Source organism: Calliopsis andreniformis, chromosome 4 (genome assembly GCF_051401765.1).
Source record: "Calliopsis andreniformis isolate RMS-2024a chromosome 4, iyCalAndr_principal, whole genome shotgun sequence".
In the NCBI taxonomy this organism is placed as follows: domain Eukaryota; kingdom Metazoa; phylum Arthropoda; class Insecta; order Hymenoptera; family Andrenidae; genus Calliopsis; species Calliopsis andreniformis.
Genome location: NC_135065.1, coordinates 1,233,419 through 1,258,269, shown reverse-complemented (window position 1 = coordinate 1,258,269; position 24,851 = coordinate 1,233,419). Strand labels below are relative to the sequence as shown.

The 24,851-nt window shown below is 32.7% G+C and overlaps 2 protein-coding genes across 4 annotated transcripts; both read left to right on the top strand.

Moving 5' to 3' along the window:
• The first annotated feature begins 1,506 nt into the window (after nt 1–1,506).
• On the top strand, nt 1,507–7,334 carry LOC143177903 (polyadenylate-binding protein-interacting protein 1). Of its 2 annotated transcripts, XM_076376212.1 has the most exons (9): nt 1,508–1,924; nt 5,052–5,179; nt 5,258–5,368; nt 5,444–5,518; nt 5,587–5,781; nt 5,868–5,977; nt 6,080–6,308; nt 6,374–6,696; nt 6,777–7,334. In XM_076376212.1, exons 1-9 carry the CDS (start codon nt 1,771–1,773, stop codon nt 6,874–6,876), a joined length of 1,425 nt encoding a protein of 474 aa, XP_076232327.1. In that variant the 5' UTR covers nt 1,508–1,770; the 3' UTR covers nt 6,877–7,334. The 2 variants fall into 2 exon arrangements, with proteins under 2 accessions (XP_076232326.1, XP_076232327.1); XM_076376211.1 differs by having other exon boundaries at nt 1,507–1,924; nt 5,258–5,518.
• A 725-nt stretch (nt 7,335–8,059) lies between these two features.
• On the top strand, nt 8,060–19,646 carry LOC143178381 (uncharacterized). 2 transcript variants are annotated; one of them, XM_076377003.1, is made up of 7 exons: nt 8,060–8,774; nt 8,898–9,069; nt 9,209–9,337; nt 9,409–9,582; nt 10,169–10,422; nt 10,480–10,699; nt 16,568–19,646. In XM_076377003.1, exons 2-7 carry the CDS (start codon nt 8,973–8,975, stop codon nt 16,939–16,941), a joined length of 1,248 nt encoding a protein of 415 aa, XP_076233118.1. In that variant the 5' UTR covers nt 8,060–8,774; nt 8,898–8,972; the 3' UTR covers nt 16,942–19,646. The 2 variants fall into 2 exon arrangements, with proteins under 2 accessions (XP_076233118.1, XP_076233117.1); XM_076377002.1 differs by having other exon boundaries at nt 8,061–8,869; nt 8,960–9,069.
• Nucleotides 19,647–24,851: the final 5,205 nt, after the last annotated feature.

Sequence of the window (24,851 nt, the reverse complement as noted above, 5' to 3'; positions counted from 1 at the left end):
ATTAAATTGTAATAGTACTCATTTCTCAATATCATTCATAATAACAATAATAAATGTATTTAGGATTTTCATCCACCGGTTAATTTCTTAGTTATACATATACATATATATTTATCTCTTTATTTACAAAAAAATTTGATAAATGGTAAAATAAATAAAATAAATAAAAATAAAAATTTGAAATGATGATAGTGTTTGATATATCTATATATTTAACAGTATCTATATAATTATGGACGCAAATAGTGGTAAAATATTTCACATTAATGTTTATCCAAAGTACATATGTGTATCTAAATACAATATGATTAGAGTATAATGAATCAAAGTAATAGCGTGTAGGATGATCACTTTAACTGGGTTACATTTTGAATTCAGTAATAGATAAGAAAAACATATAGAGGGAAGAGTTGAATGGTATGACACTTAATATCCATTTTTCTACGACTTGACTTTTTTCGTAAGTGCAATGATACACCTGAAAAATACATGCATACTTTTTTTTTAAAGTAGAATAGTGTATTATGTTTTAGCAATATTGATTCCCTTGGTAAAAAAATATTAGTGTACCATATTCAAAAAATCAATATTTTGTAAGCACTTCATACATCATTCCTTAATGTTTTTCATAACAAAATTAATGTGGTCACTGTTTACGTTTGGGCAATGTAATTTAATTCGTTTTTTCTAGTCTTCCACAAAAACAAATAGTCGAGAATGTATTTTATTTTTTTTTTTTTTTTTTTTTTTTTTTTAATTTTTAATGTTGCATCTACCCTCAAGGGTCATTATTTTTATTCACAAAATATTGATTTTTTGAACATGGTACCCTAATCATTTTTTTATGTAGATAGAATTGAGAAATTGATATTACTAAAAAAAAATATGTGATTCCATTTAGAAAACAAAGTGCATTTGCGTTTTTCAGGTGCATTGATGCACTCGCAAAAAAAGTAAAGCCATAGAAAAATGCGAACACTATCATACCATTCAACTTTTCCCTCTACAGTTTTTCTCGCATCTATTACCAAATTCGAGCTATAACTCGTCCCAATTCAATTGCGTGACTCACTCTATACATGTAAGTGGTATGTACAAACACTTGTTTAGCAAATAAAAAATTTTTTGTTACAACTTCAAGTCACGTGTGATTTTTCTTTTCTACTTGTGCCACATATATATATACAAATATACATGCCTGCATACATATATTTTACACACATATATATTTTCTTTATTTACATTTTACACCATAAATAAGGAATATTCGTTATTTTCATTTGAACTTTAAACTTAATTTTTTCATAAATATTTTATTTTATTATTTTGATTAATAATGTTAATTTTTGTATTGTTTTTGCAAGTATTTAAAAATTCCGTGTAAGAATGCGTATTATTGCCTTACAACACTCTATATAGTGAAGTGTTTCGAGTTCGAGAAACATTTTCTTCGTTCAATGAACCAACTTCTCGTGGTCGAACATCGATCGAAGTCGATTAACGGTGAAGTGAAGTTAACACTTATCGGAAATAATTCGCTCGCCTTCCTTTTGACATTCTGTTTACGAAGGCGGCATGCGTTCGTTTTATCGTGGATAACGGACCTAACGGACTCTTCGGAAACATTGGACATATGACGATAATATACATGCAATTATTAAGTGTACATTTTGAATCTATCCGTGGGTGACAATTTTGTGCCGGCTATCGTCAATTGACCAACCTCGACCTATTGTTTGTGATCAACGTGCAACTCTTACTACGGAGAGGATGGATCCTCTCGGAGGTGATGGAAGTGGTGACGGAAAAATGGAACGACGTGAAGCAGCTCGTAGTCGAAATCGTGGGCTATGGACTTCCAGCACGCAGGAATCTTCCGCGTTAAGAAGGCCTCATCATGTTACAACTGGGGTGCACACAACAGGTTCTTATTATTTCTTTAAAAAATCTTTCGATTTTCTATCATAATACATATAGTTTAGTATTCAGTAATTATTTTGGTTAAATGATGAAATTTACTTTATATCAAAGAAGGCAGTTTTGTGACGATTGAACCTACTTAAGAATTTTATATATGCTTCTACTTTGCATGTTTCTTCTTATATCATGCAATATTCACATTTAAATTCAGGTTACAAGGTTCTTGTAATGAGTGCAAACTCATTTTCTACAAGACATTCTGAAAGGTAACTGTTGGCCAATGCATTTATGAGGACTAAGGTTTTGGTGCGTAGATGTATACTTTCTGTTTTATTGACATTATAATTCTTATGTTTTCAATTGATAATGACTTTACATAATTTAAATACAGTAATGACTTAGGTGCATACATTCAAAATAAAAAAGATATCTAGGATTTTAACCATAATTTGTTAGCATTTAATAAATATGTAAACATATATACATGTTTGTTGATTCTACATATAGAGTTTGACTATAGGTGAGAGAAATGTAAAGGGCAATTAAGTCTTCATTTTTTTAATTGTAAGCGTTTAAAAATTGAAAAAATTCGTCTGATATTCAGTATATTAAATGGCATTATTGTCATTGTAAAGCTTGTGGTACAAGTGAGGTCATAAAGCGCAATAATTGTTATCATAGTCACTGTCTAGGATAAGAGTTTGTTAATTCCTATTGCAGCTATATATATAAGACAAGTGCTCCCTTGCTTCAGTAATTATTATAATCATTGCTTTTTAAACATTTATAATTAAGAAAAGCTCAAATACAGTTATATTACTACTGATTTTCATCTTTGATGTATGGAATCACCTCATAAATTTTCTTCCAAGTATAACTGAATATTCTGTATAAATCTTCTATAGGTGATTATATTTTATATTTATTTATATTTTTATATCTAATATGTTTAAATAGATATTTTGTAATAATTTAATATCTAAGTCATAATTTCATGATATTAATATGATACTCAAGAAAGTATTCCAAACATTTCTAGAAAAATATCATAGTTTGCATTTTTATGGAATGTTATGGGATGATTTTGTGGACCAAGAAAACATGTAATAAATATACAGAGTATTTTATATTTTTCATTTAAATATGAAAATAAATTATGAATTAAATTATCTGTTTGAGTTAGAATAATGTCTGTCTCTTACTTCACGTGTGATAGCTACTTCAGCTTAAAAGTGAATTGTATATGTCCCATTCATGATTTGATCACTTTATGCAAACATTTATGGTTTACATAGTCATTGATTAAATTCCAACAGAAGTAGTTACAAATATGAAATTAATATAAACCTTATCAATGACTCATAAAAGAAAGAAATAATAATATGAAAATAATAGTATAGAAGCAATAATATCTTTTGCAATCAGTATCCATCATTAATATGTTGAATGCTGGATATTATGTGTATAATTTGCTTACAATATTGTAAAAATGATTTTTTTGTTATACAATTTATATTATGCTAAAACATTATATAAAACACTTACATTGAATTCTACAATGTGTTTGATGCATTTTTCTTACTGAAGGTTATCAGTTACTCCCACAGTATTATACAATGTATAATATTTTGTTTCTTAGAAATATTTGAGGGTCATATTCATTATTGGAACAATATTTTGTACATAGATAAAAGATATCATACTAAGACAATACGTTCATTTATAATTGTGTTTTAAATAATTTTAATATTATGTGAGTCATGGTTTGGCCACTCATTACGAATATGTTATAATTATAAATATGTTAATGTTTGCTCATTTTGACAATGTGTTTCACAACATTTTGTGAACTATAAGTTTATCTAGTAATGTTCATTACAGAAGTTTTAGTATAGAACTATACTTCTAATGACAAGTTATAACGACAATAAAGTATCATTTTAGGATATATTTTCTCAAACTGTTTCTAGATTAAATTTTTTTCATTTTTAAGAAATAAACTTGATTTTATGAAAACAAAGTATGTAGGTTTTTCCTAAACTCCCATAATAACAAAGCTTTTACTTATTTTGTCACATCCCAGAATTTTTTATCTATAATAAATCTAGAAAAGCGGTGTCAGTAAAACTAATAATGAATTTTTGCATAATTTAAAGTGGGATCACAACACTGTTTGCCATTTCCATACTGTTTTGCATGGAAACATATCTATTTATTCTTTTATAAGTGTTTTGGCCAGACATGTATGACAATCACTTGTACATGTGTATTGTATATTTATAGGAAATCCTACCTGTATGATAAAGGTCTGTATTTATTTTGGGCTACCTCTGAATATTATCCTACAAAAAACATTTTTACAAAATACAAAAAAATATAGTTTGTAAAATACAAAATAGTATATAACTAAAAAGTTAAATGTTTCTAGTCATATGCAGGGTGTTTCTGATAACGTAAGATACTTTCAAAGTAAATATTTTATCTCATGTAGTGTAAAATACTGGGTCAGTACTTATCTGCATGATGTACCTCTTTAAGGTCCTGTCTGGCCCAGAGATATTCCAGCAGTGTAAATGACTGAGGTAGGATTATAGACTTGAAAGAGAATAACACACTTGTGCAGTACAAAATAATGTACAGGGTTATAACAGAGTTACTGAGGCGCCTTGTATAACTGAAAAACTAAGCACTTCCAGACATGTATGCACATGAACTGTTTTCATTATCTTCGTGTCTAGAACCTACTAGCCAAAACTGTTCCATGTGTTTGGAAACACCCTGTATATGCTTTCTTACTCAAATTCTTCTTATTTTTCATTGCTTTTTGTTTTTTCTTCCAACTATTCATTTTGGCAATTATTGTCATTTCTAGTACTTCTTATCCTTCATACCCTATCTTCTTTATTTCCTTATCTATCTCTTTACTTCATATATCAGATTTTTATGCTGCTTCTTCTTTGGTTATTGTATAGTTTTTTTTGTGTTGTCTAATTCACTGCTTTTACCCTTTTTTTATTTTCTAATTCGCTTTCTTATTTCTCCCTCTCACAGAGTCCACTTTTATTTTTATATTTTAAATATTAATATTTAAATTGAAAAAGCAGCAATGAAACTCACTAATTTCATTGCAGCTTCCATGGAATCAAAAGAAGAGCAAAATAAACTAAATAAAATAGACGATGACATTGTTCAGAAATCAAAGTTGTCTGTGAATGCAAAAGTATTTGTTCCAAAATCATATTCCATTAAGCAGCCCACGGTTAGTATATTATGTTGTACAATGTATGTTATTGTTTCTCTTGAACTATTGAAATTTCTTAATATTTTTAATATGTAGCAATACGAATCATCAGCAAGAGTTTCATCAATGTCATCAGTTCAAGGCAGAATACAATTAGCACGTGAAACATCTCTTCAAGCAGACATGATGCAACAAGCCCAAAATTCTGTATGTACCTATGATAACCTACAGCACTGTCATCAGATAAGACAAATTCAGCAGTTTGACAATTTTTCACAACAGCAACATGAAGCTGTGGATATTCAAGATCATGGAAATTTATTTGGAGGTTCAGGGGATTATAAAGATAAACATCAGGTACATACACTGAAAAGTATTCAATGAATAAAAAGTATGCTCAGTTATTAATTCCATTATGATTGTAGGAATCAAGTGGAGATGAAGATAATTACTTAATTGAATTCACAAATGTAATGCAGAATTTGATGAGTGTTATACAGACCTTAATACTAAATCCAGGCCGATTCACTTCAATTGTGCCACCACTCATAAATAATCTTAGATCTTATTTAGAATTTCCTAGTCAGTTTCGAGAAATTTTAAAAATTATAATTCAACAGGTAAATGTTCTATCGATTTTTTTTTTTATTTATTTATTTTTCATCGAGAAGGTAATTATTACATTCATGTTTTAAATTATTTCTAGTCTATAAACGAAGATAATTTTCGGTACAGTGGTGCTCGACTTTGTACATATCTGGATAATGGTATGAAACCTGTTGAGCAAACATCATTCAGAGAAAGTTTATATATTTTGTAAGTTGCTAGTACATTATTTCAAATCGTTTGGATTTCAACTTTATAAGTGGTATTATTTTGCATATAACTTTATATAATACTTTATTAAATTGGTAACAGATGTAAACATGAAATGGAAAGTCAAGCTTCCAGTTGGAAACAGAAGGACGACCACACAGAAGAAGAACAGAGGAGATGTCATGGATTAATATTATTTTTAGCTGAGCTGGTTACTCAGATGGAACATACTTCTGCCTTTGATTTGGGTGGCTTACTAATTCAACTCATTATTGTTGTTTTAAAGAAGCCCGCCCTAAATTCTGTTAAATATATTTGTCAAGCCCTCAAGGTAACACTTTTATTATATAGTATTTTACTAAATAGTATAGAATAATAATTTGAATGAACTTGTAGTTGGCAGGTCACACATTAGAGAAAGGTAAAGGAAGAAGTCGTAAAGAGATGGAGAATATGATGCGTTCATTAACAGAGCTTGTAACAACCGGCAGAGTGGATTCGCACGTGAGACGCATGGTGCATAGTGTACATGAGTTGAGAAACGGAAATTGGGGACAAACTTCTGCAGATTCTACTGTCGAATCTTTGGAGCCAGTAAATCTTAATCAAGCAGTCGATGAACCTGTTTTTTACGGCCCTGACGGCAAAGTATTAACTGCAGAAGAAAATAAATTTCTAGAGGACGTCGCGGATAGTGCAACAAATATAGAAAACCATGTGTATGTTTATATTTAAATTATCTTTATGATAAATTAAAATAGCTTCGTATAAATAATATGTACATTGATGTTGTTTACAGGATATTAGAACATGGTTACGAGGACGAAAAATGGTTATCTGAAGAAGACGATGAGATAGGCGATGCATATGAAGAGTTTTTAAAAAATATACCTAAATAGATTAAAAAGCAAGCACAAAAGTAATCGAAGTCACCTATTTTCATTTGTTACCGTGTAAATGCTCAAGATCAGTAATCTCTCATAGTTGAAAGCTATGAGAACTTTTTGACTTTGGATATAATCTAAAAACTAATAGGACAGAAAATCAAACGTGTTATTCAATTTCTACGTCTAAATGTTTGTACAAGTGATGCATAATCCAGTAAATTTGTCTCGAATGTGAGCACTTTCATTTACCGATTTATTCATCTATCTTTAGTTTTTTTATTTCACAATTTCGTATTTTTACGCATATATTGACTTTTTTTACTGTACACTTAAAAAAAAATTTAGAAACAGATGCGTCAAGGTGTGTTCCTAAGACGAAATAACTATTTGTCATACAATATGAAGTGTTAGTAAGTTATTTAAATTATTGTAATAAATCATCAGAATGAATTAGATAAACATTATTGGCATTTTTAGAATTTACGATTTACTAACGAAAGAACTACTTGAAGGAATAATTTTCGATTTTTATAAAATTTTGCAAACTTGTGGAATAGCAGAAAATATTTGAAAATTTTTTTCAACGGTCTCTTATTCATTTTAACGGGTTAGAAACTGCCCTCAAAATTGAAAGTGGAAATACATTTGGCTTGATTCCTCAGAAATTATTGAGGAAAAGAAAAAGCTTAAATTGGGCGATTACATATTTCTGAATGTTAAATCTGCCGGTATAAGTTGTTGAAAATACTAATTTGTTAAAAAAATATATTGAAAAATGATATATTTTTTAACATATTAAAATATCCATATTTTCTATTTTGGTACGGAAAAATTAAAATATGTTATTTTTCAGTATACTTTTTCATCAAATCGATATTTTCAACAACTTGCACTGGCAGATTTGACATTTAAAAATACATAATAGCCCAATTTAATCTTCTTTCTGTTCCTAATAGTTTCCAAGAAATCAGGCCAAATGTGTTTTACACACTCAACTTTGAAGACCGTTTTTACACCTTTAATATTAAAAAGAACCAATAAAGAAAAGGTATCGAATATTTTTGTTTACTTTACAATGCTGAAAAGATTCATAGAAATCGGAAATTATCACTTCGGGTAATTCTTTTGTGAGTTTAAGAATTATTGTTTTTATAATGCCCTTTTTATTACAGATAATAACTTCAAACGGAAATATTTTAAACCTCTTTGCTTTCATGTAAGACAGTTCTATAAATGTGAAACTGTTTTCCTGTTTATTTTCGAAGGCCTTATAACTTATCTGGATCTTATGATCCAATTAAGCGCGTGATGATTATTTCGTCGATGATCATAACGTACATGCAGTATGACTTGCGTTGGCAGATCCATTTTTGGAGCGAAAGGTTGTCGGGATGATTGTCTATCATGGCGAATGAGAAGCTACAGTACGATTATTCATGGTCACTGTATTGCATGTTATAATATTTTTTTGTAATTCACTTGTGTGAATTTCACTTAAATAATATTACAATTTAGAAAATTCACTTACAACAAATATTTAAAAAAACAATCTTATTTCATGTTTACATAGATCGTAATAAATATAGCATAATCTAATTATTTTTAAAATTAAAAGGAGAGGAAAAATATTCATTTTTTAAAAATAGAAGATGTGGTTGTCTCGTGGTAAAGCGCTTCTTATTAGGTTCTGATGTCGGCCGATGATAAACTATTATATACTTAATTTATGCTGAGGAATGAACTTGAAAATACTGCTCTAGCAATTGAATCTTTTCCTGTTTGAGGACAATACCAGTTTCTTAGTATCATTGAAATGAATCTGAATTAGTACATGTGTAGGCGATGTCCATCGAAGGATTGTCAGGGGCACGCGTGGGCAAAATTTGAAGTGGGATTGAAGGTTAATGAAGGTGGGGCCCTGCAATCATTTTCGTTATTTGTTGGAAACCCGTTAATCCGCTTAGTTTAGTTGCAGAGAACGGATACGTTCAGCGGATACGGGCAGGTAAACTAATCTTAAAAATTTTTTGCAGGATACTTGATTCCTAATGACGGTTACTTGATACACGATTTTAAACTAGATCAATCTTTGCAGAAATACTGTAAACATGGATCATTCACAGACTGCAGTTCTGTTTATTCTTTCATTTATTGTCACTGTCAATTGTAATTATCAGTTAAGGATACTTAACTCTGGAAATATTGGTAAGTTACATAACTTAATTAAATACGTGATTTTCAAGTAAAAAGTATTAAAATACTCGATTAAATTTTAAGTTTTATTGCATGAGTACCGTTTCTTTGAATAAATTGTTTGTATTTTAAATGCTTTAATTTATTTAAGGTGGTTGCGAAACCTACACGTGTGGAGTAAATGCAAGATGTACAATCAGTGATGGCAGACCAGTTTGTTCTTGTATGAATTTACATATGGGAGATCCTCTTTCTCGTTGTACTCGAGTAGAGTGCCAGAGTGAGTATTTAAGAAAAAATATTTTATGCATCTCTGGCAATATGTTTAATTACCCATATTTAATTTTGTAGTTAATGAAGACTGCAGTGATAGTAAAGTGTGTACAAACAACAGATGTATAAATCCCTGTGACGGTCTATGCGGTATAAACGCTATATGTGAAACTCGAAATCATGTTCCAACGTGTTATTGTCCTCCTGAAATGACGGGAGATCCTTTTGCTGTGTGTCGGATAGCAGATCCTCGTACGTAAAGCATTCACGTATATATATTACATTAAAAATTATTAGTAATATATAATTGTGCAGTTTTAAAGTACAGTTTGCTTAGAAATATAACATGGTACGTTAAGACATTGAGTGTAAGTGCCGTCTAATATAGACAGATAATTGATCATGATCCTGCAAGAAGCTAAAGTCCTTATCTTCCAATATTTCTGTTCTTTCACTTGTCCTAGTGTTTCAAACATGTTTATTTCATTGCTTGAATAATTTGTGACCATGCTATATTTCTCTTGTAAAGGAAAACGATCCATGTCAAACTTTCGAAAAAGTCGCGTCAGAACTCTTAATTGATATGTAGAATATAGAATTTGTATTTTCAAAAACAAGAAAGTATATTTTTTTCAATATTTCTATAGTTTTTTCACTTAAAAATAAGGGTTCAGGGGAACAAGTTCATGAGATAGTATCGAAGATGAAAATTTTAAACGCCGATATTTCGAAAACACAAACGTGATTTAGACCATTTTGCTTTACAACCACAGATTTCTGAATCAACTATATCTATTTTTGAAGTAAAAAAGTTGTACATTTAACGAAACCATTTCAGAGGCCGCTTGCAAACCTAATCCTTGTGGTCTGAACACTAAGTGTGAAGTGGTAAACCAAGTACCAGTTTGTAGTTGTCTGCCAGGTTACCTGGGATCTCCTTTAAGTGGTTGCCGTCATGAATGTGAAAGCGATAGTGAATGTCCTAATCATTTGGCTTGTTCTGCCTCCTTCAGATGCGAAAGCCCATGTAAATGTGGCACGAACGCAGAGTGCAAAGTCATTAATCATCGAGCAATCTGTAGTTGTCCAAAGGTAAGTCGTAAACGAAGATACAAAACTTAAACTGTAACTGATTGGAATCTGTTTTAGAATTGGTTAGGAAATGCACTCATAGCTTGTCGACCGGAATGCGTCGCCCACTCGGATTGTCCTGCGAACAAACCAGCTTGTCTTTACCAGAAATGTATGAATCCTTGTGATGGAGTTTGTGGGGTAAATGCTGATTGTCATTTACGAGATATCACACCTGTTTGTAGTTGCCCAAAAGACATGACTGGCAATCCTTTCTTCAGCTGTATGCCTGATGGACGTAAGTAATTGTTATACAGAGTGTCTGATTTTAATCTATAATTGCTAGTTACTTGTAAATGACTTGCTGTGTAAATAAATGGTGTAGAGAAGGATTTAATAACTTCGAGGGGGCTTAACCTTATTTTCTGTACAGATGGGAATAGAAAGGTCATTTGAAGGTTAGATATCTATTTCATTTTTTAAAGAGGAATCATTTAATTTCTAATGCATTAATCGACGATATTTTTTATAAAAAAAGTATTAAGCTATTTATGTCGAAAAATCAGTTTAAGAGATGTTTTAATCTTAATATTGTGTAGTGGTTCTGAAATATCCACTTCTCCTGAATTGACAGTGGACACTTTTGTCTTTAGAATGATGGAGGTCAACGAGATGAAATCAATCATGTCATTTTATATGCTATTTTATTAAACAATTTGTAAAACAATAGAAATGTACACTATAAATTCACTTAAATATTCAAATGTTCAAAATTGAAATGCAAATGATTAACTTTATCTCATTAGTCTCCATCCTTTTGTAAACAAAAATGCCCACTGTCAATTTAAAAAATGTAATCTAATGATTTTTCACATAAATACAGTCTGGTCTCCATTGGAAATCGCAATCGGGACTGATCGTCACTAAAGATTGCAAAGTTGGTTACTACAATCTATTCAGCGCGCTTTTGCTAAAGCTTTTGATACTGTATGTTTGGCATCTGAGACTTTGCAAAACTTGTTATTGAAGCTTTTTCGCTCTTTCCGTTCTCTTCTGCTTTGCTGCGGCAATCTACAAAGTAGTGGAAATAGAGACTATTTGCGTTGAAGATGTCTAACTGATCTTCTTTGAAGATAATAACATAATTTAATTTTTTGTTATGGATAGGAGATAACGAACTTCATCGACTAATTCATTAGAATTCTATTTACAAAATGTATATGATCTTCATATCACCTTGTACGTTGTGCTAGACTCGTTAGATTTAGATATCCAAATCGCCAACAGTGATACGATACATAGGATGTTGATTATTCGCACTAATCAGGAGACAAATTGTGATGAATACCTTTCCAAATAAAATCAATCTAGGAAAACTGAACTTGTGAACATTTAATATAGCAACAAAAATTAGAATAGTTGTGAGAAGTACTTAAGTCTAAATACTGCTTAAGTCTAATATTTGCGAGATATTAAACCGATAAAGTTGAATTACTATATATTATAAATACAGGATGGTCTATTCAACTTGCACAGCTCTCCAACTTGAGTGGTCATGTTATATAGTACATACGCTCTTTTTATAGGTGGAGTCGTTTCAGAAATTTGAAGGTCAATTTCGTTTTCTTGAGTGTTGATAAGCTATATTTTTTGTACCAAAGTGTGAAAGAATATCGAATTATGAGTAAAAAGGCATTGATCTTTATTAGTTCTAAACCTCATAATTCACAAGTTATTTCGCCGCTTTGTTTCTTGTAAATTTACTTCGCATAATGTTGTAAATTTAACATTATTACAAATTTCTGCAGAACAGCGGTATTTACGTAACAATGCTTATCAACATGACACACGTCTATCATGATCCGCAATGACCTATCGTGTTCGCATGATCCGCAATGAACTATCGGTGTTTCTACGCAATTACTAACAAGATAAAAGCAAAAATGAAATTTATTGTTAATAATAGTGAAAAACTATTGGAAAATATCGATAACGTTGAATCTCAATATTTTTCTTCAATTATCAATACTTTTTTACTCAGAATTCGACATTTTTCCATATTTTTGTATAAAAAATGTAACACCCAAGTTAAAAACGAAGCTGTCTTTCAAATCTCTGAAACGTTTCCAACTATAAAAAAAAAGTATATACAGTACATAATATGACCTTCCAAACCATACAACTTCTGTATAAAAAAATGTGTTGTACAACACATACTTTAAAAATTATAGAGGTATGCAAGTTATGTGGATTACTTTGTATAATCAGCATAGAAACTAAATTAAACTTTAAGTTTTGAAACTTTGAGTTTGAAATTTTAAACTTTGAGTTTTGATCTATGGTTGGTTTCACAGTTTTTATTTTCGTGATGAGTAGTGTGATGCAAGAAAAAAATTTGACTTTTAATTCCAAATGATTAAGTTTAATTTTGTAGGAACCTTTTTTTAACAGATCTTCACTAACCCAGAGGTGTAAAATCCTGCTTTCATTGCCATGATATCTACTTTTCTTACATTCTGTACATATTAGTTATGAGGATAAAAAGTAACAATATCTGATATTACAGTCTCCTATCGACTTTTGAAGATAACACATGTTTTAATTATGCTTTGAAGTATACGTAGAATATACACATAAACACTCAACACAAGCACATTACTAGTGAACTCAATAACAGTGTACCTACATACATAATAGTGACACAAATCTATCAAGAAATACCATTTTAACGAAAAATCCGTGCTCGGACATCCAATGGTGGTCCAACCGAAAAAATTAGAAAACATCTGATTAAAAATAAGAAAAACAGGAGACAGATACATCCCACCAGAGATGAACAACGCTGATCAAACAAGTGAGGATTCAACAACAACGGGCATGGAAATAGTTAAGAAAATACTGAAGGAAATAGTTAAGAAAAGGAAGATCGAAACGTATACTGCTGAAATAGAAAAGAGGCAAAATTCACTATCATTGGGAATGATCACTAGATCATCTAACTCAAACAAATCACTTAATACTCCAAATAAGAAACAAAATTCACAAAAATGGTTACTAAATCCTACACTAGAGTGTTAAAACAGATTCCAGCCACTTGAAAATTTAAAATAGAGATATTTATATTAATCAAGAGAGAAACCTAAACCATCACCAATATTCATTAACGTAGACGTACTTTACTCGCTACTAAATTTTATCCAAACAGAGTTAAAAATCACTGACTACACGCTGAAACATACACTCAACTCACAAACCAAAATATAAACCGAAAAACAGAATCATACCATCAAATAGTGACAGCATTAAATGCAATCAGCTATTACAATTTTCAACCAAAAGACTCAAGATGATACAAAGTAGTTATAAGAGGGCTTCCCCATTCGATATCCACTCAGCTTGTCAAAAATGATTTACAGAAATTAGGCCATAAAGTATTTAGCATAGTAAATCTAGAAAGCATGGTAGCAGGTAAATCTCTCTCACTACATATGATCGAACTACAACCAGCTCCAAACAACGACATATATGAAATCACAAGACTAGTTAATACCGTTATTAAAGTAGAACCACCAAAATCTAAAAGGGATATTTCATAATATGCACACTGTCAACAACACGGCCACACACAAAATTACTGTAACCGCAAAGCTTTCTGCGTAAAATGTGCTCAATCTCTCTTCATTATGTTCTAAAGATAAAGGAACAGACAACGTCACACGCGTGAACTGTCAAGGAAAGCATCCGACAAATTATAAGGGCTGCAAAGTTCGAAAAGAGATACAAGCAAGAATGTTCCCTAAACTGCGAAATAAACAAATGGAACGAATTAGACATGAAATGCTACTAACACAGGAACCACAAAATATATCAACCAGAATGAATCAAGGAAACCAAAATCTGAAACAAACATTCACAACAAAACGCTCAGGCTACAGAAAGCACTCAAATGGATATACCTAATTTTCTTGTTGAAAAAATAGATAAACTCGTAGTAAAACAACTTTTGCAAGATCAAAAGAATAAAAAATTCCATGCATTCATAGGAAACTTAGACACTACTTCTGCGACAAACTACTCTCTACGGAAAACAGTTAAAAACATTAAAAGACCTATTAAACAAATACCTCAATGGAGGACAAACACTAGATGGATGAAAGATTTGGCTGCAGAATACCTGGAGGACATCTTTGAAACAAATCAGGATACACATGAAGAAATTGACCAAAAAACAATTCAAATCAGTAATTAGAATTTCTGCATGCAGATTTCACAACATGAGGTACAACAACACATTGAACGGCTAAATAATAAAAAGGTACTTGGATATGATTACAGGAAAGATATTGAAAAATTTACCACCAGAAACAGTAAGATTCACCACAATACTTTTCAACTCAATGTTAAGAGTTGGTGACTTTCCTTCGGCATAGAAATGTGCAGAAATTATTCTTATTCAAAAAACCAAAAAGCCAATCTTATAGATCAATCTCTTTACCCCCATTTTATCAAAGATAATGGAAAGGATAATTCTGAAATATCTACTAAAAGAAATAGAAAACAAATAACTAATACTTGACTACCAATTTGGTTTTAGAAAAGGCCACAATTGCATCGAACAAACACATAGAGTAGTACAACAAATATTAACCTCATTTGAGAATCATCAACATTGCAACTGTATATTTACAGACATTGAAAAAGCATTCAACAAAGTATCACGCAACAGATTGAAACATCTAACACAAAACAAACTACCTAAATTACTTGCAAAATTAGTAAATAGTTATCTTTACAATAGACACTTCTACACCAGGATCAATGCAGCATACTCATCTAGCAAAAGCTGCAAATCAAGAGTACCACAAGGCAATATATTCAGAGCTGGGTAAAGATAGCATGTTTACCTTTGTTGATGTTACAGTAATAATGGAGAAAGAAAGTGATATTACAGAAACAGGCAGACAGCTCACGCAAAAACTGCAAAACTAAAAAACTGAATGGATAATAAACAGATCAAAATTAATGTTCAGAAAAGCACAAATGTATGTTTCACATTCAGCACGTTGACACCTCCGGAAATAAAAATCGGTCGCGAGACAATCCCTACAAAAAAAACAAAATATCTCGGACTAATATTAGACAGAAAACTTATCCGGAAAGAACACGTACAAGAAACAAGGAAAAAAATAAAATATGTAATAGATCAATTATATTGGTTACCAAAAAGAAAATCAAAATTTAAAATCAAGCTCAAGCGGCACATACATCTCCCTTATTAAACCAATCTGGGCGTATGGAGCACCACTTTGGTCATCAGCTGCTAACACATATAAAAAAAAATTTATAAGTGATGCACCTTAGTATGTTCGAAATGATGATATTTAAAAGTCCCTCAACGTTACGCCAGTGAAAACAGAATTACACCTCCTTAACATAGCACATAAAAAGAGGATAGATTCCCATCTAAATAACATAGTAAAAGACTGTTACAGTACTGGACTAAGAAGACTAAAAAAAGAAAACACCCGGTGGATATATTCGCCACAACAAACCATTAAAAACCAGATAGTTCCAATGGGAAGTTAAATAGAAAACGATTTTTCGTGTGAATGAGCGAGTGAATGAGCGTGTGCAGTAATAAGACAAATACAACTAGTTTCTAATGTTTAAAGACAAAATGTAACTAATAAAGGAGATATTATAAAAAGTAAAAAATATCTAATATATGAAAAAAATGCATTATAATAGTATTTACAATGTGTTTTTCAAACTTATGAAAATGCTAATGAACTTCAGGATCATTTTTCTTTATTTAAATTATCGTGCATTTGAAATGCTAAACAAAAAACGTGATAAAAGTACTTGCGGACGTTGAAAACTTGAATGGGCATTTGCTAACATACATTAACATCGAAATTTGGCTACATAACGAGATCAAGCGACAGCTTACAATCCCGCCATACAGCGAGACTGCCATACAGTGTGATATAATTTTTACCCATTCATCTATAAAAAACTAATTATGCGAAATTATGTACGTTCTGTTCAAACCGATTTAATTCTTCTCCATACCTTGTTTTTCATACAGCAACTAATTCATGAGTAATTTGAGATTATACACTAAAAGAGATTATCTTATTGATCCGAAATTAATTGACATCAACAGGAAATCTGTGCGAGCCGAATCCATGTGGAACGAGCGCAATTTGTACTCCAGGACATGATAATACAGGGAAAGAGAGACCAGTTTGCACCTGTCCCACTGGCTATATTGGTAACGCGTTAATCAGTTGTCAACGTGGGGAATGTTTTACAAACAGTGAATGTCCGGACAATAAAGCTTGTATCGATTTTACTTGCCAAAATCCTTGTACTGGTAAAGAGTGTGGACCAACTGCATCTTGTACTGCGCGACGCCATATCGCTGTATGTACTTGTCCAGATGGTACAAGAGGAGACGCATTATATAATTGCAATCCAATCGATGGCAGGTCGCTTTTTAATTATAGACAACCATACCGATATCGTTATCGTTACTAGTACTCATTCATTTGCGCTCTTATTAGATGAAGAGTTTTGCTTTTAATGAAGAAATGTAACAAAGTTATATATTAACAACATGTTGACGAAATATGTACATATATAACTGATAAAATACATTTGTCTATGCTTAAACCATTTTATAATTAAGTACTAAGTAGTTATGTTAGAAAGGATTTGTAATTCCTGACACAATCTGAGATGGACCTTAAACGAGAATGTTCATAATTAAATGTCTTCATATTTTTAGTTTGTAAATAAGTATTTTCATGTTACTAAGAGAAACTTAATAATATATTTTTATTTGTTAATAATACTGAGTTTTGTATAGATTAAAGATTACATTAAGTGTTGGTATACGTATATATAGACGGTATTTGTGATGGTACGGACTAGCACTTTTTTCTGCAAACAATAACTGCTTGAAAAAGGAATGAAAGAAGAAAGAATTGTAATGTTTCTTATACGTAAGAGGATGGCGTACGCTAATTTTTATATTTGAAATATTTTTCGAAAGAGAAGGATGACCGTCAATTTGTTAACTCTTACAGTTCTGACTGTTGAGACTTTCGGGTGTAACCCGTGTCCTTCTGAAATTATATTCCCAACGTTTCGCCAGCATTGCAGCTAGCTTCATCAGGGGGTCAAGAGACACACTGATACTGGTGCGTGCTTTTTTTTTGTTCCTTGTTTCGTTAAGTGGAGGTATACCGTCCCTGGGAGCTGCTGCGCCCCCTTACCGGAAGTCCTTGATAGGTTGTGGCGTTGGGGTAACCTTCCTAAATTTAAGTTGTTGATTGGGATGACGATTAATGAATGGGGAAAATTTTCAAAAAACCCCAATTGAAAGAAGGCAACATGCCAGATCAAATGAACAGTTCGGCCATAGCGTGCATTAGCATGCATTGGGGAGAAATCAGCAGGCAGCGCACCGAGCAATGGCGTGTGTGAAGAGAGTGAAGAGATAATGAAGGTCATATGGGGAGTGGAAAAAATAAAAGAAGCGAAGAGATGATAGTCAGGATGAAGGAGAGGAACCGGGTAGCAAGGGATGGGGGGGGGGCAAGCATGAGGCTAGTACCGCCGAACTGGCGGAAGACTCAGTGTTTAGGAGGCTTTCCAAGTATGAGATGTAGTAGAGTGAGTCTTAAGAGTGATATGGGTTTCTTTTCCTGAGAGTTTTAACACACAGTGCAAGGGATTAAGAGAAAACAGCGCTTTAGCGCGGTACGGTATCTTGTTTTTATCGAACAATCCGGTGAGTTTGATGAGCGGGTTTGGGTATTCCAAGACATCGTAATTTGCGGCTAATCTCCTAATGTAATGTAAGACCTTCTCCGAGTTGAGTTCATTGTGAAGTTTTTTAGTGGGATAGTCTGGACTTTTGTTAGCTAGTATGCGTAGTAACCTCTTTTCGGTTTATTGCAGCCTGGTTAGTGAGGTCTGGGGTGCGACCATCCAGACGTGTGAACCATATGTGAGAACTGATCTAATACACAACTTATATAGGATGAATCGTAGTTGTTTGGTTAAGTAAGACTGGGAGCTAAGCATGCGGTGGAGAGCTCCAGCCGCAGCTCTGGTCTTTGAGATGCGATCTAGTACGGCAGGGGACCAATTTAGCTTGGAGTCGAGGGTTGCTTCGAGGTACTTGCGTATAGAGCTAATTGGATGTTAGGATTATTTAGAATGTCGTTTATGTATAGATTGAAAAGGCAAGGGCCAAGGTTGGAACCTTGTGGTATGCCGGCGCCGATGAAAATCGGTTCCGCCTGTCGGTTGTTGACTGTGGCTGCGATACGCCTGGATATGAGGTAAGATTTGAAAACCAAACTTAGAGAGTTTGTATAGAGGTGTGCGGAGTGTCATACAGTGTCGAAAGCCTAAGTTAGATCAAGTAATACCATAGCAGAGAAGGGAGATATGAGAGGGAGACGTCTTCAGGGGACCCCGGAGTGCATCTCTGTAGGAGGAGAGTCTGAATGAATTGTTAGGTGGTGCCTGGAATTTGATGTGAGGGTTTAACTTATCTGTGTGGTGTTTCAGGTATTAGTTGAAGTTGTAGAGGTTTGAGACCTCTTCTAGAGGTACCTGAGGAGGGAGGAGCATTCAGAATAGTTGGCAGTGTGTGGGCGACTGCAGGTTGCACATTTAGGAGTTTCGTCTAGGGTTTTACGGCACTCATGAGTGTAATCGGCTTGTCCACACTTGATACAGCGAGGAGCAATGTTACATTTGGAAGACGAGTGGCCAAATGGGTTGGGTTAGTTGAAAGAGTAAGGTGTTTAACGTTAAGTAACGAAGCTGAGTTTGAGCACACCGGAGATTTAGTTTTCTTTTTTTTGTTGGTCACCGTCTCAGACGCCATTACAGGAACGATCGTGGAGCTCGCTTCGCCACGTGTCGGGGACGAGGTTTCCAATACTGAGAAGAATTTAGTATATGAATCTGCATCACTCACCGGAAAGTAATCTGTTAGATTAATGTTTGTTAATTGAGGGAACAATATGTGATCCTCCTTTATGGTTGGAGAGGCTAACTGTGAGAGAGAGACGTCCTGAAGCACCTTGAGGGTCCGTGCTGCCGTTAGTGTTGTTATTTCCGGGGTAGTTTCTACAGTTTGGACGTCATCAGGAACGTTTTTTGTGAGAGTATCACGATCATAAGGGGTTTTCCCCTTCTGAGTTCTTGGCTGCCCAAGCGGCATGTGCCGCCTAAGGTGTAGCGAGCACGTGCACGAGAAAAATGAAGGCAGAAACAGCGGTGGCAAGCGGGAGGAAAAGAGTGAAAAGCTGGAAACTGCAATTTGGAAAAAGAAATACTATGTACACTTAATACGCACTTTCACTGACTGGATTCACTGAATTAGACGCTGTACAGAGCACCGATTGATACGACCTTACTCGCTCGAAGGCTGAAAAACGAATGACACTGATACTGGTGCATGCTTTGTGGCGTTCTGTTCTTATACCGGAGTGTGTTCATGTTCCGGATCAATCGGAAGTTACTTTAAGGTACTTAAACAGTCAGAACTGTATGATGCCGGGCCGTGAAAACTTCAAATCTTTGTCAACTCTTATCGGACGGTCAGATTCTCAAACCTGAGGGTATAATGCTACGTAGGAGGTGACATACATTTTAATAAGGGTTAAATGGATTTCTATATATTTTTCTATACAATATGAAAATGACTGTCAAGATAAATTTAACCATGTGGTATACTATGGCATTCAAAATCACTCACTGTCAGGAATGAAGAAAATTAATTGAACATTTCATAATATTGTATTTACTGTATTATAATGTATCAATAAGGCTACATATCGTATTCTCTATGACTTTCATTGAATGTTCCAATGTTTATGTTTTTTTTAGTGCAGAAGAATTCCTTATTCTGACTGTGTAGTTTCAGTATTTTTGTACAAAAACTGTAAGGAATATTTGCTGAATTATAGTTTCGTTAAATATTCAGTTGTCGAATTTAAAATACATATTAATGTCTTATCGTTCTGTATCATTATTCCACTTAGGACAAAGTAGATATGTTCCTTTTTTACAAGGTTAAGAAAAGTAAAAGATGAAATTAATGTGCAGAAAAAAATATTCGAAAGGAGTACAACCAAGTGAAACTCAATTGTTTTCATCTTTACAAATATTTTAATGAAATAAGTATGTACTGTGCTCCGCTCAAGAGATGATCCCCGGGACGTCCCAGGAGCAAGAGGGTCTCTCGATCTAGATTGTGTGCGTAGCTGCTATGGCGAATCCTTCGTGAAAACCGAAAGTATAAGCGAAACTGGGCGTGTCCTCTTCCACTCTGACCAATTAGACCTGCATACCTTTCGGAGATCATCTCTTAGGCGGAGCACTGTATCTACAGGATGACTAGTTTAAGCATAGAGCATTTTTACAGAGGTGAAACTTCTGTCAGAACCTTTTGTATTCGCGTCCCTGAAATCCGTATGGATCGTGCACACCATGGAAACAGCGTTATCAGTTCTCTAAAGTCTAAAGAAATATGTTTCCGTATTTTCGTCACTTTCTACGAGACATTAGGATAGTAGGTAAAACAGAACGGATAAGTATCGAAGAAACAGTAGAAAACACGGAATTTTTCAAGTGTAATATCATAGTCTTTGTGGTAATATCATATTAAGCAATTATTTTCTAATAGTTTGTTAAGAAATAATGCTTTAAGTAAAGATTATGCCAGAAATAAGCATTTGGGAAATGTATGTACATAACCGTATGGAAGATGTGTATTATTTTAATCATTTTATTTCATTTAATAATTTTGACATTATTATTTTACACATATAGTACTAATAAATACTTTAACAAAGGAAAAATTGTGATATTAAAAGACAATATTACAATATAATATAAATAGTAACATGGATGGTAAAAATATAATTGGTATAATTACACGTATATTATTTTATAACTTTGCTTTATATATAGACACATATGAATTATAATTAAAACTTAAATTTTATATTTTGTTCATTTAAATGACAGCAGTATCGAACACGTGTAACGTTTCTGTGTGTATGTGATCTATTGCATTTGTTTTCTTATATGTTGTGTGTGGTTGTGTGTCGAAAGCAGCGGCTGACCACATATCAGACACGTTATTTTAATTCTCTGTAAATACATGTACATGTATATGAATACATGTGTATATACGCAATATATACTTATTCTAAAGAAAAGTTCAAACACATTTATTAGATATGTATTTACGAATGAAAATTTGTATACCAAAATTACAGTATTTGTAAAGTAATATTATATACAATTGAAATATTTAGAAGAAAACAGATAAGTCCTTTCCATACTGGGAATCAAACACAGGATCTGTCATTTAGAAAGATTATCATCCGCAGCTACCCAACAGCCTTCCTTGAGACTATTATTTTTTAAGTGCATGTATACGGACTTGTTTTAATTGTTCATAAAAAATACACATACAGATATTCCCCAGAATGTTATCGCTTGACCTCAAGATTCATCCCTCAAAATTTCATAAAAACCTTTGAGGACTGCATTAGTAGCGGATTTTATGCACAGGCGCTAGGTGGTTGGTTTGGGATCTATAAGACAGGGACCCCTCAGACAACACTAAAAATATATATCCTTTAACCAGAAATGCTGTATGTCTGAACTAACACAATAGTATTTTGTCACAAACATTGCCAAAAATTTTAAGCAAATCGGATGATAGTTTACGCCAGTTTACGGAGTTATTATTAGCTTTTAATACCTAGAGTGTGGATTACTTAGCTACATTATTATCACGACACATGTAAAACAGATGTTTTTTCAAATATTTGATCTAAATATTCTTAATTTTATGTGTATATAATTTTGCATAAAAATAAAACAATACGTATTCTGCATAATTTATTTATTTTAACGGGACTCCAGAAATTTAGAATGTCTCAGGCCTCTAATAGACTGGATCCGTTACTACCCTCTTTTACAAATCAAAAAAAGAAAATATTTGGTCAAATGAAAAGATTATGTCTGGTTCGTATCGCTTGCCGGCAACTTGAACTGTTGAATCTCAGCGTTTCAAGAGCGAGAGTAAGAGTCATGTTTGCCTTCTCTCTCAACTTTTCACAGCTGTCCAAAGTCCAAAGCGCCGAGCTCGCGTACACGTGGCTGGTATAGTAGTATACCTGTAATGGAGGGGAAAATTTTTTAAGTTGCGTTTCCAATTCGAAATCATAGAGCGACTCCATCGCGCCTTCATTAAACAAGCGTATATCTATAGGTAATACTATTCCTATAACGAAAACTGTAACAGCATATACCGATCTGTCAATCTCAAAAGGTCATGTAACTACCGTACCCCTTTAAATACTAACTGGCTTGCACACACCCACACACATGTATCTTACATTATAAATTATACACATATATCGCAATAACAAAAAATATTAGATATACTGTTTGCTATTAAGAATTGTACTTTTAGAACCATATATACTACATATTGTCGAAGCACAGACTTCATACCTCAATAAGGTGGAAAGGTCTAAGCATACTAGCGAAGGTGTGATAAAATTCGTTTACAATTTTTAAAACACGAAAGTAATTTGCAGATCATAATAAAAGCTTGGAGACAAATACATATTGTTCTCTTTCAATTACATTTACAATAAGGAGAATAATAATTTCATTAATTTCACACACTTTAATTTCTTTACAGTCTTTGATATAGATTGCAGACTGTGCAAATTTTAAATAGTGCTTTTAATATTGCTTGGATTTACAAGTATCCGTTAGATTCGAGTAATTCAGATATCCGAACTTGGATCCGAGTATTCGGGTATCCGTATCCAAATTCTTTCTCTTTATTATATTTCCTACTCCCCTGATATCCGAGTTTATGAAATACTCATTATAGGAGCCATTTTATATTATTCGGTTTTCCCCACAAAATTGAAAAATGAATAATACTGGCCGATTATCAATCGGTATAATGCTCATTTTCTACGCGGCTGTGCCGATTAGACGTATCGAAACAATGCAAAACAATGTCGGCACGGCCGCATAGAAAATGAGCATTACACCAGTCGATAATCGGCCAGCATTTATTTTTCAATTTTACGATGAAAATCGGACGGTGAAAACCCAGTAATAAGAAATAGCTCTTAAAATAAGTATTTCGAGAGTTTGGAAATATTCGACAAAATACTCGAATCTAAGTTTGGATATTCGGATATCCACATCCGGATACTCAGATTTAGATTTCGAATTCAAGTTAGAGTTGCAATGAGTATTTCGGGTACTCGGATATCAGGATAGTAAGAGCTCTAATTTTAAATGATGAATTCTTCTACGCCAAATGATATTTACGTAGCTATATATCATTGCCCCTGTAACTGCTTTCACGTCTCTACTACACTATAACTCAATAACAATTTGAAGCTAATCGTTCAATTTACTGTATCCATGTTCAGGTTTGTATACCATAGTCACGCATGCGCACTGAAAATCGGGACCTCAGAAACGCCGGGGTTTCGCCTCTGTAAGATCCTCTGTGGTTAAGTGACGCCATTATTTAGTTACAATCCATAATACCGCGAATTTGAATTGTAAGGCATAGTTTGATTGCTCATCTTCTTACAGACACATTTAAATTTTATTTTAAAATAACATGTGTACATATATTGACCTGTATTTCTTTCATGAAGTTTATGTTTTTGATTCAAAGGTGTCTAGTCACTAGAGAAGGTAATGTTTCTATAAAGGACACTAAAACCTTGTCTAGATAAAAGTATTTTTAACGTCCTTTATTCATGAATAGTTGGCAAAGAGATTGTACTGTTTGTTTATCTATCATATATCTCGTCGATGGCATGAAGCGTAGGACAAATAGCCTTACTTACATGTTTGCTTATCTAATATTCAGTCAATTCCAGGTTATTCTATACCGACTTCGTCTGTGGTAAAATTAAAGTAATTGTCGATGGCGAAACCTATTTAGTTTGACAGAATTAAAACTAATTGCTAAATTCTTGTTTTTATATAATATGTCTATTTAACTCAAGTGTAACTTAATAAATATATATATAATATTTCCTTGTATATACATGGTCTATAAATTCAAATTGTGAGTTTAAGATCGCTTTCTTTTGGTTTAATAAATACATGATTGAATTTTATAGATCAATGGATCTATATTTACCTAAATTTTTAATCCCCCATCCAAAAATTCTGCACTATCCTTTAAGTCCATGGTTTATATGTTTTAAGATGGTGTTTAGATCATGGATATAAACCTAATTGAAAGTACAGAAACCAGTTGTATCAACATTGGTTTGTTTTTGTTTTAGATTTATTTTCACGATCCACAGAGTTGAACGCACCTATTTCAGTATATGTCTATATCGTTATATCTC

Bases quoted from the DNA above. Each gene is read 5' to 3' on its own strand.
- LOC143178381 (XM_076377003.1), top strand. From the start codon at position 8,973: ATGGATCATTCACAGACTGCAGTTCTGTTTATTCTTTCATTTATTGTC. The intron at 9,070-9,208 runs GTAAGTTACATA...AATTTATTTAAG, and splicing joins ACTTAACTCTGGAAATATTG to GTGGTTGCGAAACCTACACG. The intron at 9,583-10,168 runs GTACGTAAAGCA...AAACCATTTCAG, and splicing joins GTGTCGGATAGCAGATCCTC to AGGCCGCTTGCAAACCTAAT.
- LOC143177903 (XM_076376211.1), top strand. From the start codon at position 1,771: ATGGATCCTCTCGGAGGTGATGGAAGTGGTGACGGAAAAATGGAACGA. The intron at 5,519-5,586 runs GTACATACACTG...TTATGATTGTAG, and splicing joins ATTATAAAGATAAACATCAG to GAATCAAGTGGAGATGAAGA. The intron at 5,978-6,079 runs GTAAGTTGCTAG...AATTGGTAACAG, and splicing joins AGAGAAAGTTTATATATTTT to ATGTAAACATGAAATGGAAA.